The sequence below is a fragment of the Talpa europaea genome, assembly GCF_964194135.1.
Source record: "Talpa europaea genome assembly, chromosome: 15".
Taxonomy (NCBI): domain Eukaryota; kingdom Metazoa; phylum Chordata; class Mammalia; order Eulipotyphla; family Talpidae; genus Talpa; species Talpa europaea.
The window spans coordinates 3,907,658-3,918,181 of NC_140083.1; the positions used below are offsets into that span (position 1 = coordinate 3,907,658).

General features: G+C 59.0%; 1 protein-coding gene across 1 annotated transcript; it reads right to left on the minus strand.

The window, feature by feature from the left end:
* Nucleotides 1-4,744: 4,744 nt before the first annotated feature.
* On the minus strand, nt 4,745-7,113 carry MCHR1 (melanin concentrating hormone receptor 1; the record flags this gene model as incomplete). Its single annotated transcript, XM_084255559.1, has 2 exons — nt 6,876-7,113; nt 4,745-5,724 (listed from the first exon to the last, which is right to left on the minus strand). Exons 1-2 carry the CDS (start codon nt 6,955-6,957, stop codon nt 4,745-4,747), a joined length of 1,062 nt encoding a protein of 353 aa, XP_084111685.1. The 5' UTR covers nt 6,958-7,113.
* Nucleotides 7,114-10,524: the final 3,411 nt, after the last annotated feature.

The following is a 10,524-nucleotide window of genomic DNA, read 5'->3' on the forward strand; positions in this document are numbered from 1 at the left end:
AGTGTGGAGAAACTGGAAGTGCTGTCACTGCTGGCAGTAATCTCAAATGGTGGAAAACAGTATGGCAGCTCCTTGAAAAGTCAAGCATGGAATGTCCGTATGATCAGTAGTTCCACTGATCTAGGTAAAGGAAACAAAGCAATTCAAAGCAGATCTTCCAGCAGATGTTTGTACACCTTTGGTCATAGTGGTGATACTCACAATGGCCAAAGAGGTAGAATTGGCTGAAATGGGCACCAGCAGGTGCATGGGACAAGCAAAGGGAGGGTAAACATACAGTGGAATATTACTCAGCTTTAAAAAAGGAACAAAGTGTTGGGCCTTGCTGGTGGTGCAAGGGGTTAAAACGCAACCTATGAAGCTATCATCAGCCTCTGCAGCGGGAGTTCGATCCCCAGCCAGGGAGCTACCCACATTGTGCAGCAGACCTCTCCTGACTCGCCGCCTGCTCCCCTCAGCAGTGTACTTCAGTCAGTCTGCCTGTTCTGTTGCCCACTCTGTCTCTGGTGAATTGTCTCACCCCCCACACCTCTGGCTTGTACCCCAGTTCTTGTATGCATGAATAAATAAATCTTTAAAAAATGTATATTAAAAAAGGGAGGAAGTATTGACACCGAACCTTGAAGACAGGATGCTAATTGAAGCCCTCTGAGGACCTCAGAGTCCTCAAGGTCACAGTCAGGTCCCAGAGAGTCGAAGGTGGTTGCCAGAGACTGTGGAGGGAAGAGTTGGGAAATCAGTGTCTCCTGGGCAGAGGGTTTCAGCTGGGGATGATAAACAATCCTGGAGGGGCGGGGGTGGGACACACAATAAGGCAGATGTGCTTCTGTCTATGAATCAAGGACTAGAAAGTAGTTAAATAGGGCCTTCCTGGTGGCGCAAGGGGTTAAGATGCAACCTATGAAGTTATCCGCAGCCACTGCAGTCTCTGGTGGATCCTCTCACCCCCCACACCTCTGGCCTATACTCCAGTTCTTACATGCATAAATGAATAAATCTTTTAAAAAGTAGTTAAATTGTCCATTTTATGTTACATTTATATTTATTGTGGTAAATCACACATATCAACTATTTTTAAATGTATAGTTTGTTTATATATTTACTACAATAACAGAAATAAAAGCTGATGAAGTGGGGAATAAACCCAACAGAAATATCACTGCTCATCCTCTGTTTGGTGTTTGTGTCATTATATCTTTGGGGAATGTCAACGAGCAGAAGGAATTTGCTTTGCCTGACTTGTGAGGTGCTGAGTCCCAAGACTGTGGAACCCGCTGGCTATGAGGGGCTTTAGAGACCGCCTCCCAGTGGGTGGAGGTAGCTCCTGGGGGGACTATATTGAGGATGTGGTTGAGGGAGCGTGAGATTTATAAGGTGAGCACAGGGAACAGGTGCAAGGACATCAGTCATTCTGTTAGCGGGCAGGATGAAGGCACCCCAGGATCTCCAAACCTGCCTGCTCTAAATGGGTTCTGCCATCTGCATAAAGGCAAGCATACGCTTAGTGCATAAGACCTTTTCAAAAGAAAGAACTTTAATGCAATTAGTGTGCAGTCGAGAGAAGAGAAAAAAATAGTTAAAATAGTTTCCCCATGAAACACCCAAAGTTACCCAACCCCTGGTGGGCAAATTCCCAGACAAACAGGGTCAGATGGGTCAGTCCAAGGCCCAAAGGGGGGGCCACTGAGAGGGAAAAGCCCGGGCTAAGGCACCTCCTGGCGGGACCCGTGCGAAAGGGCAAGTCTGGAAGCAAAGAGCAACATCAGCACACACGTCCCGACAGGGCTGCCGCGGGGTGCCGCGGGCTCTCCCCCAGTCTCTTCCAAGTGTCTCCTCTGTGTCCCCCACGTCCCTGGTTCAAGTGCAGGGCCGAGAAGCAAGTGCGGCTGCTGCTTCACATGCCTCTCTGCTCCGTGGCCTCCTCCAGGTCTTCTCTTTTCCTTCCCTTTTCCTTCTTCCAGGTTGTTCCAGCTTCCCCTCCTGCCCAGCTCCACCCTTCCCGGGAGGGGGCGGACCTGGACCCTCCCCTTTCCTGGATGTCTGGCTGGGATGACACCGGAGGGACGGCCCTTTCCTGGCTGCGCTCACAGAGGCCCCACGACCCCCAGGCTGAATGAGGAGGAAAGAGCCCCTCACTCTTCAGACCCTCGCACCCTCCCACCTCCGACCCCATCAGGGTGATGGCCCTGCCAGCCGCCCCCACAGCCGCCCCGCGGGCTCACTCTCATCCTGGGCTCAGGTGTGTTCAGGTCATTGGGATCCCGCTGGGGAAAGAAGTGTGAGCCCCAGTTCCCCCGCCCTCACCCCCGTTAGAATCTCCCCACCTTTTGGAACCTCCCTGCACCCCTTCCTCTTCCCCGCCTCCTGGTCTCCCCCTGGGATTTCGCCTCCTCTCCCCTCACCCTCTGCCTCGCTTCTGTTGACATTCCGCCCTCGCTCTCCTGCGCGCACCCACTTGCTTCGCTTCCGTGTTCTGTCCCAGGTGGAGAGCTGCAGGTCGGACTCCTGGGGTCCCTAGGAGCTGACTGGTGGCTGGAACCCTCAGGGGGTCCCGTGCCCGCCCCCCCCCCCAGGCGAGCGGCGGACTTGGTCAGGTGCTCTTCGGGGGCGGGGCTGTCTCACCTACCTCTCGGCCCAGGGGGGCAGCGGGCCGTGGACACTGACCCTTGGGAAGCCTGTTGCAGGCAAGGCAGAGGCAGGACAACCTTTTCTGGAACGGTGGGCAGGAGCCGTCTAAGGCCCCCTAAGAGAGCGCGCGCACGCTCGGGCGTCTAAAATAGATTCGGGGGGCCTCCCCGGTGGCGCAGCGGTTGAGCGCTGGGTTGCGAAGCTGCCCGCGGCCTCTGCGGCGCCGGTTCAATCCCCGGCTGCTCCCCGGCCACCGGAGGAGGGTCCCACATGGGGCGCAGACCTCTCCTGCCGCCCGCTGCTCCCCTCAGCAGTGTACCTCGGTCCTTCTGCTTGCTCTGCTCCCCGCTCTGGCTCTGGTGAATTCTCTCACCCTCCCGCGCTTCTGACTGTACCCAGTGCTTGTATAAACAAAAACAAACAAATAAATAAATAAAAACATGCCTCTTAAAAAAATAAATAAAATAAAATAGATTCGGGGCTGATTTGAAGCAGCTACAACCCCCTGTTAGCAGCGAGTAAGGAAAATGAACCATCAGTGTCCCCGCAGCCCCAGATCTGGGGGGAGTGGAATGCACGAGCCAAGAAATGCTATTGTTGATGATCTGAAAAAGGGCTCCCCAGGACCCCAAGAAGCAGCCTGAGTTTTCCAGACTACCCGCTGTAACTCTGCGGTGGAAACAACCAGCAGGAAGAGGTGGTGAGGAGGCGCCTGCTTGAAGGGTGCGTCCGGGCGGGCGAGGAACCTGCGATTTGCCTGCACTCTGCTGCGCGTGGCTGGTAGCTGGTGGGGACCCCGGGCTCCCGCGACCACTCCCAAGCTGGGAGAAGCCTGGCAGCAGCAGCCTTGGCTGCCGCCCAGCGCCCTCCTGCCTGCTCTCCTCCCACTGGCTGCCGGCTGCGCTCCCCAGCAGCAGCCTGAGAGGCCAGCACCGCACAGGTGACTCAGCGGGGGCCACGGTGGGGGGCGGGGGAGCTGGGGCTGGAGGGGCCAACCAGTGCCAACCAGTGCTTTTGAGAAGGAGCCGGGAAGCTGAGTCCTGAGTCAAGCCCAGCAGCACGACTGCAATCCAATGGATTCTCACGAACGCGTCGTGTCGCCCAACCCTCCCTGTGGGTCTACACAAGCAGATCCCTGCTTCTTCCTAACACGCAGCCCGAGTCTGCAGCCTGTGTAGCTTCACGGCCAAGGCCAAGGGACCTCTCTCTCCCTTTCCTGCCGCACTCCCGCGCCCACCCACCCACCCCACAAAAGCCCAAGCAATTAGACACGAGCATCCGGATGCTGTGGGTGCAGATTTTCCTTTATTTGTTTTTAATTGGGAGAAGAAAGGCCAGAGCAAAAGAGGACGCCAACGCCCCAGGCATCGGGGCCACCCCACACCTGCAGGACGCAGTGGGCACTCGCTCAGGATCCGGCAGGTGACAAATGGGCCACAAGAGGACAGTGTCTCCACCCCACCCCCATTTTTCTTAACTTCAGGACCCCACCCCAGAGAGCTTTGGCATTTTCAGTGGCTGGCCTAGCAAATTGGGCTTGTACTTCTGTGGGCTCAGAGCCCTCATCGCCCCCCCAATAAACATGCATCCCCTAGAAATAAAGAGAAATGGACAGCAAGGGCGGGAACGCAGAGACAGCTCGCTTCGCTTCTCCTCACCCTCCGGCTGGGAGACAGGCTGCCCTCCGCAAACCAAGGAGAGACAGGAAAGAGCACTGAGGCCACCCCCCACCCCTCACCTACCCGAGGGCCCTAGGTGGTGTGGCTGCTGCCCACATTGGCCCTGATTTCCAGTACACCTTTCGCACCGGGCAGCCAGCAGACGGAGGGCGCCCCCCGATTTTCAAACCCAAAATTCCTTCTTGCTCGGTTTCTGTTCCGCCCAAAGAGCTCGTCCTGCTCTGCCAAGGGGATTTCTGATGTTCGAAGCCCCAGACCTGGCCCCAGCCTCCCCAGCAATTTGTGGGCCCCGGGAATGGTTGTCATCACAATAGCCCCTCACCACCCAGCCTCCCTGCAGCCAACCGGCTCGGTCTGGGGTGTCTCAGCCGCTCTCCCCGTGGCCTGTGGTTGGCTGTGGTGTCCCGACTCGGAGCTGCCCGCGTGGCAGGGGGCCGTCAGGTGCCCTTGCTCTCTGTCCTCTCCTCGTCAGCGGTCTGGGCGTTGCTGACCGTGCGGAGCTGCCCCTGGGCCGCAGGCTTCACGGACAGGGCCAGGCGTTTCCGGAAGGTCTCGCAGAGCACTATGTACACGAAGGGGTTGAGGCAGCTATTGGCGTAGCCCAGGCTGATGGCCGCGTTGTACAGGTAGACAAAGGTGAGCGTGGGGCGGCTGATGGACAGCTGGGTCAGCTGCAGCACATAGTAGGGCGCCCAGCACACAAAGAAGACCAGGCAGATGGCGATGGCCGTGCGGGTCACCTTCTTTGTCCGCAGCCGGATGCTGCGTTGCGAGGCGGGGGCCACCGAGGACGTCATGCGCTGCAGGATCCTCACGTACGCGGCCGTGATGACCACAAAGGGCAGGGCGAAGGCCAGGAAAAACTGGTACAGGGTGAACCAGTAGAGGTCAGTGTCGGGGTTGGGCAGGCGGATGCCGCAGCCCACGGTGCCCCCCGGGAAGGGGATCAGCCTGGCATAGAGCCACACGGGGGTGATGCTGATGAAGGAGAGGGCCCACAGGAGGCAGATGACCAGAGTGGCGACGGAGGGCTTCCGGAACTTGGTGGAGGAGATGGGGTGGACGGTGGCCAGGTAGCGGTCGATGGCCATGGCGGTCAGGATATAGGTGCTGGTGAACTGGCTGTTGGCGTCCATGGCCGTGATGAGTGTGCACATGGTCTCTCCAAAGTGCCAGACCCCATTGCCCATGAGCTGGTGGATCATGAAGGGCATGCCCAGGAGGAAGAGGAGGTCCACCACGGAGAGGTTGATGATGAAGATGTCGGGGACATTGCTGCACCAGCGGAGCTTGGACTTCTTGACCACAGCGAAGATGACTGCGGAGTTCCCCACGATGCCCAGGAGGCAGATGGTGCCGAACACGGAAGGCATGATGATGTTGACGTAGGAGACGCTCCCTGTGCGGGGAGGCGGCCCTGGGAACAGAGGGGGCAGATGGGGACCCCCGGGCACCCGGCTTTCTAGGGGCCGACTTCCCAGGAGTGCGCCCCGTGTCCAGCCACGTGCTGCTCACCTGTTCCTCGGCCCTCCTATTTCAGCTCTGTGCCCCGTTCATCTGGAATCTTCCTCTCCCCGCTGTTGCTAATCCTGTCCCCTGGCTTCCTCCGCCCGTTCCCTGGTTTATCCTACCAGGTTCTCCCGCACCACCTGTTAGCCCAAGGGCCCAGCTCTCCGCCTGCTGCATTTTCTCAGAAGGCGCAGAGTAAAAAGTCACAGCTGTCTGCAGAGAATTACTCAGCGAGCCCCTGACTTCAGCAGGAAACCTCATCAAAATAGCCAGAAGGACACAAAAGTGTGTGTGCGTGTGTGTGCGTGTGTGCGCGCGCGTGTGTGTTCACGCAAGCAAGCAGGCGTGTGCTTTCTCTTTTCCAATTTGCAGCCCTGATCATTTCCCTTTAGCAATTGCTGGTGGGAGGCTGAGCACTGACTCCTGGGCATCTCTGGGGGTGACTGTCTTCCAGGGGCTGCGGTCCCCCCTCTCCTGCCTGCCTGTCAGGGAATCCCTGCTGCGTCTTCTGGGTCTGGGCTTCCCGGCCAGCAGAGACCGAAGCTGCGGGGTGCAGCCTCCTGAGAATTTTCTCCCGCAAACCTTCCTCTCCCCCTTCCTTCCTGTCTCCTTCAAAGCTGGAATCCACGCCCCTCAGCCCTGGGAACGAGGAAGCCTCTGCCCCGGGAAACTTCACCCCCTCCCCTGCGGGCAGCGGCCCTCCCTCCCTCCCGGGCAGGAGGCCGGCAGGCGCGAGCGAGCCCCCGCGCCCCCCAGCCGGGCCTCGGCCGCTGCCCTCGCCTTCCCTGCGGTCGTGTCCCCCGCGCGGCACGGCCGGGCGCCCCAGCCAGCCCTCGCCCGCCCGGCGCTGGCCACCGTCCGGCCACTTCTGAGTGAGCCTTTGCCGGCTTCCCGCTCCTGCCCCTCCTGCGCCAGCCCCGGCGCCCCTCCCGCCCGGCAGCGGACTGCCGGCCTCACCCCAAGAACTGAAATAAAGTTTCCGGAGCGGTCTGACTCGGAGGTGAACCCCGTCTGCCACCCCGGCGCGGAGAGCTCAGGGCTCGCTCCGGCGCGACTCACCGGCCAAGGTGAGGTTGTCCGGGCCGTCCGAGGTGTTGCTGGCGTTGGGGCCGGGGGGCAGCGGCGAGGCTTGCAGGTCCATGGCGCGGGCGCGGGTGGCCAGCTCGCCCGCCCGCCGCCCACGCAGGCTGCGGCAGTCGGGGCGCCGGAGCCCCGCAGTCCGCGAGGGGGCCCCTCCGGCAGTCCCTGCCGCGCGCGAGCCCCGCCGCGCTCCCGCCCGCGCCTCGCAGCGCCCACTGACATCACCTCCACCATTAGCATTCGCGGCGGAGGCGCCTTAACCTCTTCCGTCCTGCGCCGCAGCTCCCGCTCCGGAATCCTGCAGCGCCCGGGCGGGAGCCGCAGGCGGGGCGCGGCCGCCCCGCAGGGAGAGGGGTGCCCCCCCAGAGGCTCGCGCGGCGCGGCTGCTGCTTCCCCGGAGCGCCCTGGTCCCCGCAAGGACAAATGGGTGCCTAGCGCTGCAGGAGAGACCGAGCCTGGCCCCACCCCAGCCCCGGTCCAGGTGGCAGGCCCGGTGGAGGGGGTGCTCAGCCCGACCCCCTGCAGGCCCGCACTGCAGGTCGCCCGCAGCCCCTCCCAGGATCTCTGTGCTCTCCAGCCACCCGCTAGGCTGCAGGGTCTTTCAGCAGCTGAGGGCGCGTCCCTGCTGAGCCGCTGGCCACCCTCAGAGGGGTCACTCACCACACGCGGGCCCCGGGACCTGGAGGGGCGAACGCCCTCTGCACAGGCGCTGGGCACCAGGCTTAGGGGGTTGTGTACTAGTGCTCTGAGGTCCTCGAGGCTTTACCTGGGGCTCCTCGAGACAAACATCAGAAGCTAGAACCCCCAAGTAATCACCAGCGACAGCCTAGAAGGTAAAGTGAATCCTCAGCAAGGACATCCAGCAACCTCCATGTCCTTCACCGCCCGCGGCCAGCTGCCATCACCCCCACCCCCAACACCCCATTCAGGAGCCAGGTTCAGGGTGACCCCAGTCTGAGCTCTACCTGCTTCTTCAGTCTTTATTTTTTTGCTTCAGCCAACAAATAACCATTGAGCTCTTACTGCTAGCCAGGCTCTTACCCCTAGTGGGAAAAAAAATGAGTTTTTGAGTCTCTGTCCTTATGGAGATTACAGCCACATCAGGGAGACAGAAAATTGACCGACCCCCCCAAAAAAGAGAGAGCAAGAAAGAGACAATTTATGGTTTTGATGGTAAGTGCCATGAAGCATCAATGCAAAGTGAGGGGGTCAGAGGCTAGCAGGGAGGCGGATGTTGCTGTCTTACATAGGGAGGGCTCTCTAAGAAGTGCTTTGTCTCAAATGCAGTGAAGGGGCAGGCTTGGAAATATCTGCAGGAAGCGCTTCAGGCAGTGGGAACAGCCAATGCAAAGACCCCAGGCAGGCCTGTGCTGGGTGTCTCTCTCTAGTGGTGCAAGGGGAGATTAGCAGGAGTCCTCAGAGAGGAAAGCACAGGAACGGTTGATTCCACCAGGCCCCGGCAGGCAATGCAAGACTTTGGCTTTTCCTTCACGGGAAATGAGTCACTGGAGAGTCTTCAGCTGAGGCTGGGCAGGATCTGACAGGTCCACTGCTGGGTAGCGAGGCAAGCAAGTTGAGAAGGTGTGCAGCTTGGCTTCCCTTGAAAGCAGAGCCTAGACTGCCCAGTGGTGTTTCTGAAAGGGTGACCCGGGGAGCAGGATGTGGGAGTTAGGACAAGGAGACAGGAAAGGAGAAGAAGTTGACGCCTGTCTGTTTCTGTGGCAACGGGAGCTTGCACTCACCAGGGTCCTTGGAAAGGGCACAGGTTTTTCCCAGGATCGCCCACCTGGGCAATGAGGGGCAGGAACACTGATCAAGATGTCCCTGTCCCCCAGGGGTTGAGGGCCACCTCTGGGGTCTTAATCCTGCACATCCCAGTGCGTGGACGGCGGGGGCTCCTTCTGATCCAGCTTCCGTGCGCCAGAAAGATGTGCCGCTTCCCTTTGAGGCAAGAGGCTGCCAGCACAAGGTGAATCTGGTGCCGGGACCGGCAGGGGTTTGACAGCACTGGGGTGGAAAGCTGACAGGAGGTGTCCCCTGGAGTCGAGTCCCTAAATACTTCTCCAAGGCCAATGTCATGGACTGTCACCTATGTGCTCTTCTATGTATTCTACGGCTTCAGGCCTTACAGGGAAGTCTTCACTCCACTTTGAATTAATCTTCATGTGTAGCGTGAGATGGAAGTTGCTTCATTCTTTTGTGTGTGCTTCCAAGTGATTAATTAAATCACAGTAACCTCATTCTCGTTGCCAGTGACTGTATCAGTGTCTACTGGACACTCACGTCACCTCTTCAGTCCTGCTGGCCACAACTAGCTTGGACCCACCCACGGCTGCAGCAGCCTGTTTTGCACTGTCCCCAACCGAGGACAGGGGCAGGCGTGGGGGCAGGCGCGGGGGCGGGGGCAGGTAGCCTTGAGGGTGCTGTAGCAACTCGGGCTTGTAACAGGTGCTTTTTGCCCTCTGTCCTAGATCCTCTGTTGCTGTTACAGCTTTGAAGGTGGGAATCTTTGAATGTCCATGCACGAGCAACCCAGAAGCGCGGAGAGAGCGAACCTTCTCCTTTCACCTTCTCCTGAGACGCACATCATAGGGCTTCTGGGTGGTCTCCAGGCTTCTCAGTGAGATGATGCAGTGGGTCCCTTTTAGGGTCACTTATAAAGTCCCCTTTGCTGCTGTACCTTCATCCCTAATACCCGGAGCCGCAAAACACCCAAGCACTGGCCCTTTTCTGGGAACCTGAGGCTGAGGCCACAGTTGACCCATTCTTACCAATGACACTTAAGGGGGCGGGTGCTGAGAGAGTTTTCCTTGTTCTTACACCCAGGACCCAGGAAGGGCTGTTGCCTGAGCCTCCTCGGGGGCACCTGCCGGCCTTCTGGTTGGGTCCTGGCAGCTGTTGAGCGTATTCTCCTTGATTGCATCATCAGGCTGCCCAGAGGGCACAGAGCAGACTGGGGGGAAATGGAGGAACGTTAAAGGGTTTCTTGGCCCTGGTTTGGGCAGCGTTAAGGGAAGCTGGAAGGGGAGGAACAGCACACCTAGGGAGCAGCAGCAGAGCCAGCGCACTCCTGGGCCCGGGGCCCCAGAAAGGAACGCTGCAGCCTGGACTGACCAAGGCGCTGTGCCTTCTGATCTGTGACCAGGCCAGGAAGGCGCCAGCTGGATAAAGAGCCTGACCTCACCCTCTTGCCTCCAGCTGCCTGCCTGCTGGGTGCTGTCCTTAGGGTCTCCTCCAGAGCCCAGGGCAGCAGGATACAGATAGAAAGTGGATTTCAAGGAGCAAATTCACGGATGTATCCCCCCAGACCCCATACAAAGGGAGTCATTGGAGTTGAGACAAGGTATTTAAATGGCATCATTTTGTTACTATTCCTTGAGTCTGTTAGGGATTTCACTTTCTTCCTTTGGCAGGTGAAGGAATGAAATCCGTAGGGCAGGTTGGGTCTTCTGGGAGCAGATTCTGGGGCAGAGAGAGGAGTGTAAAGTGTTTATTGTGGGGTGACCCCTGGGAAGGGGAGGGAGGTGTATTTGGAAGGGGCCCAGAGATTGCTCCACAGCTCTCATAAGGGCTTCGGAGAGGGGGGGGCAGACATGGTGGGGTCCTTGTCCACCCCCTGGCCAGATGG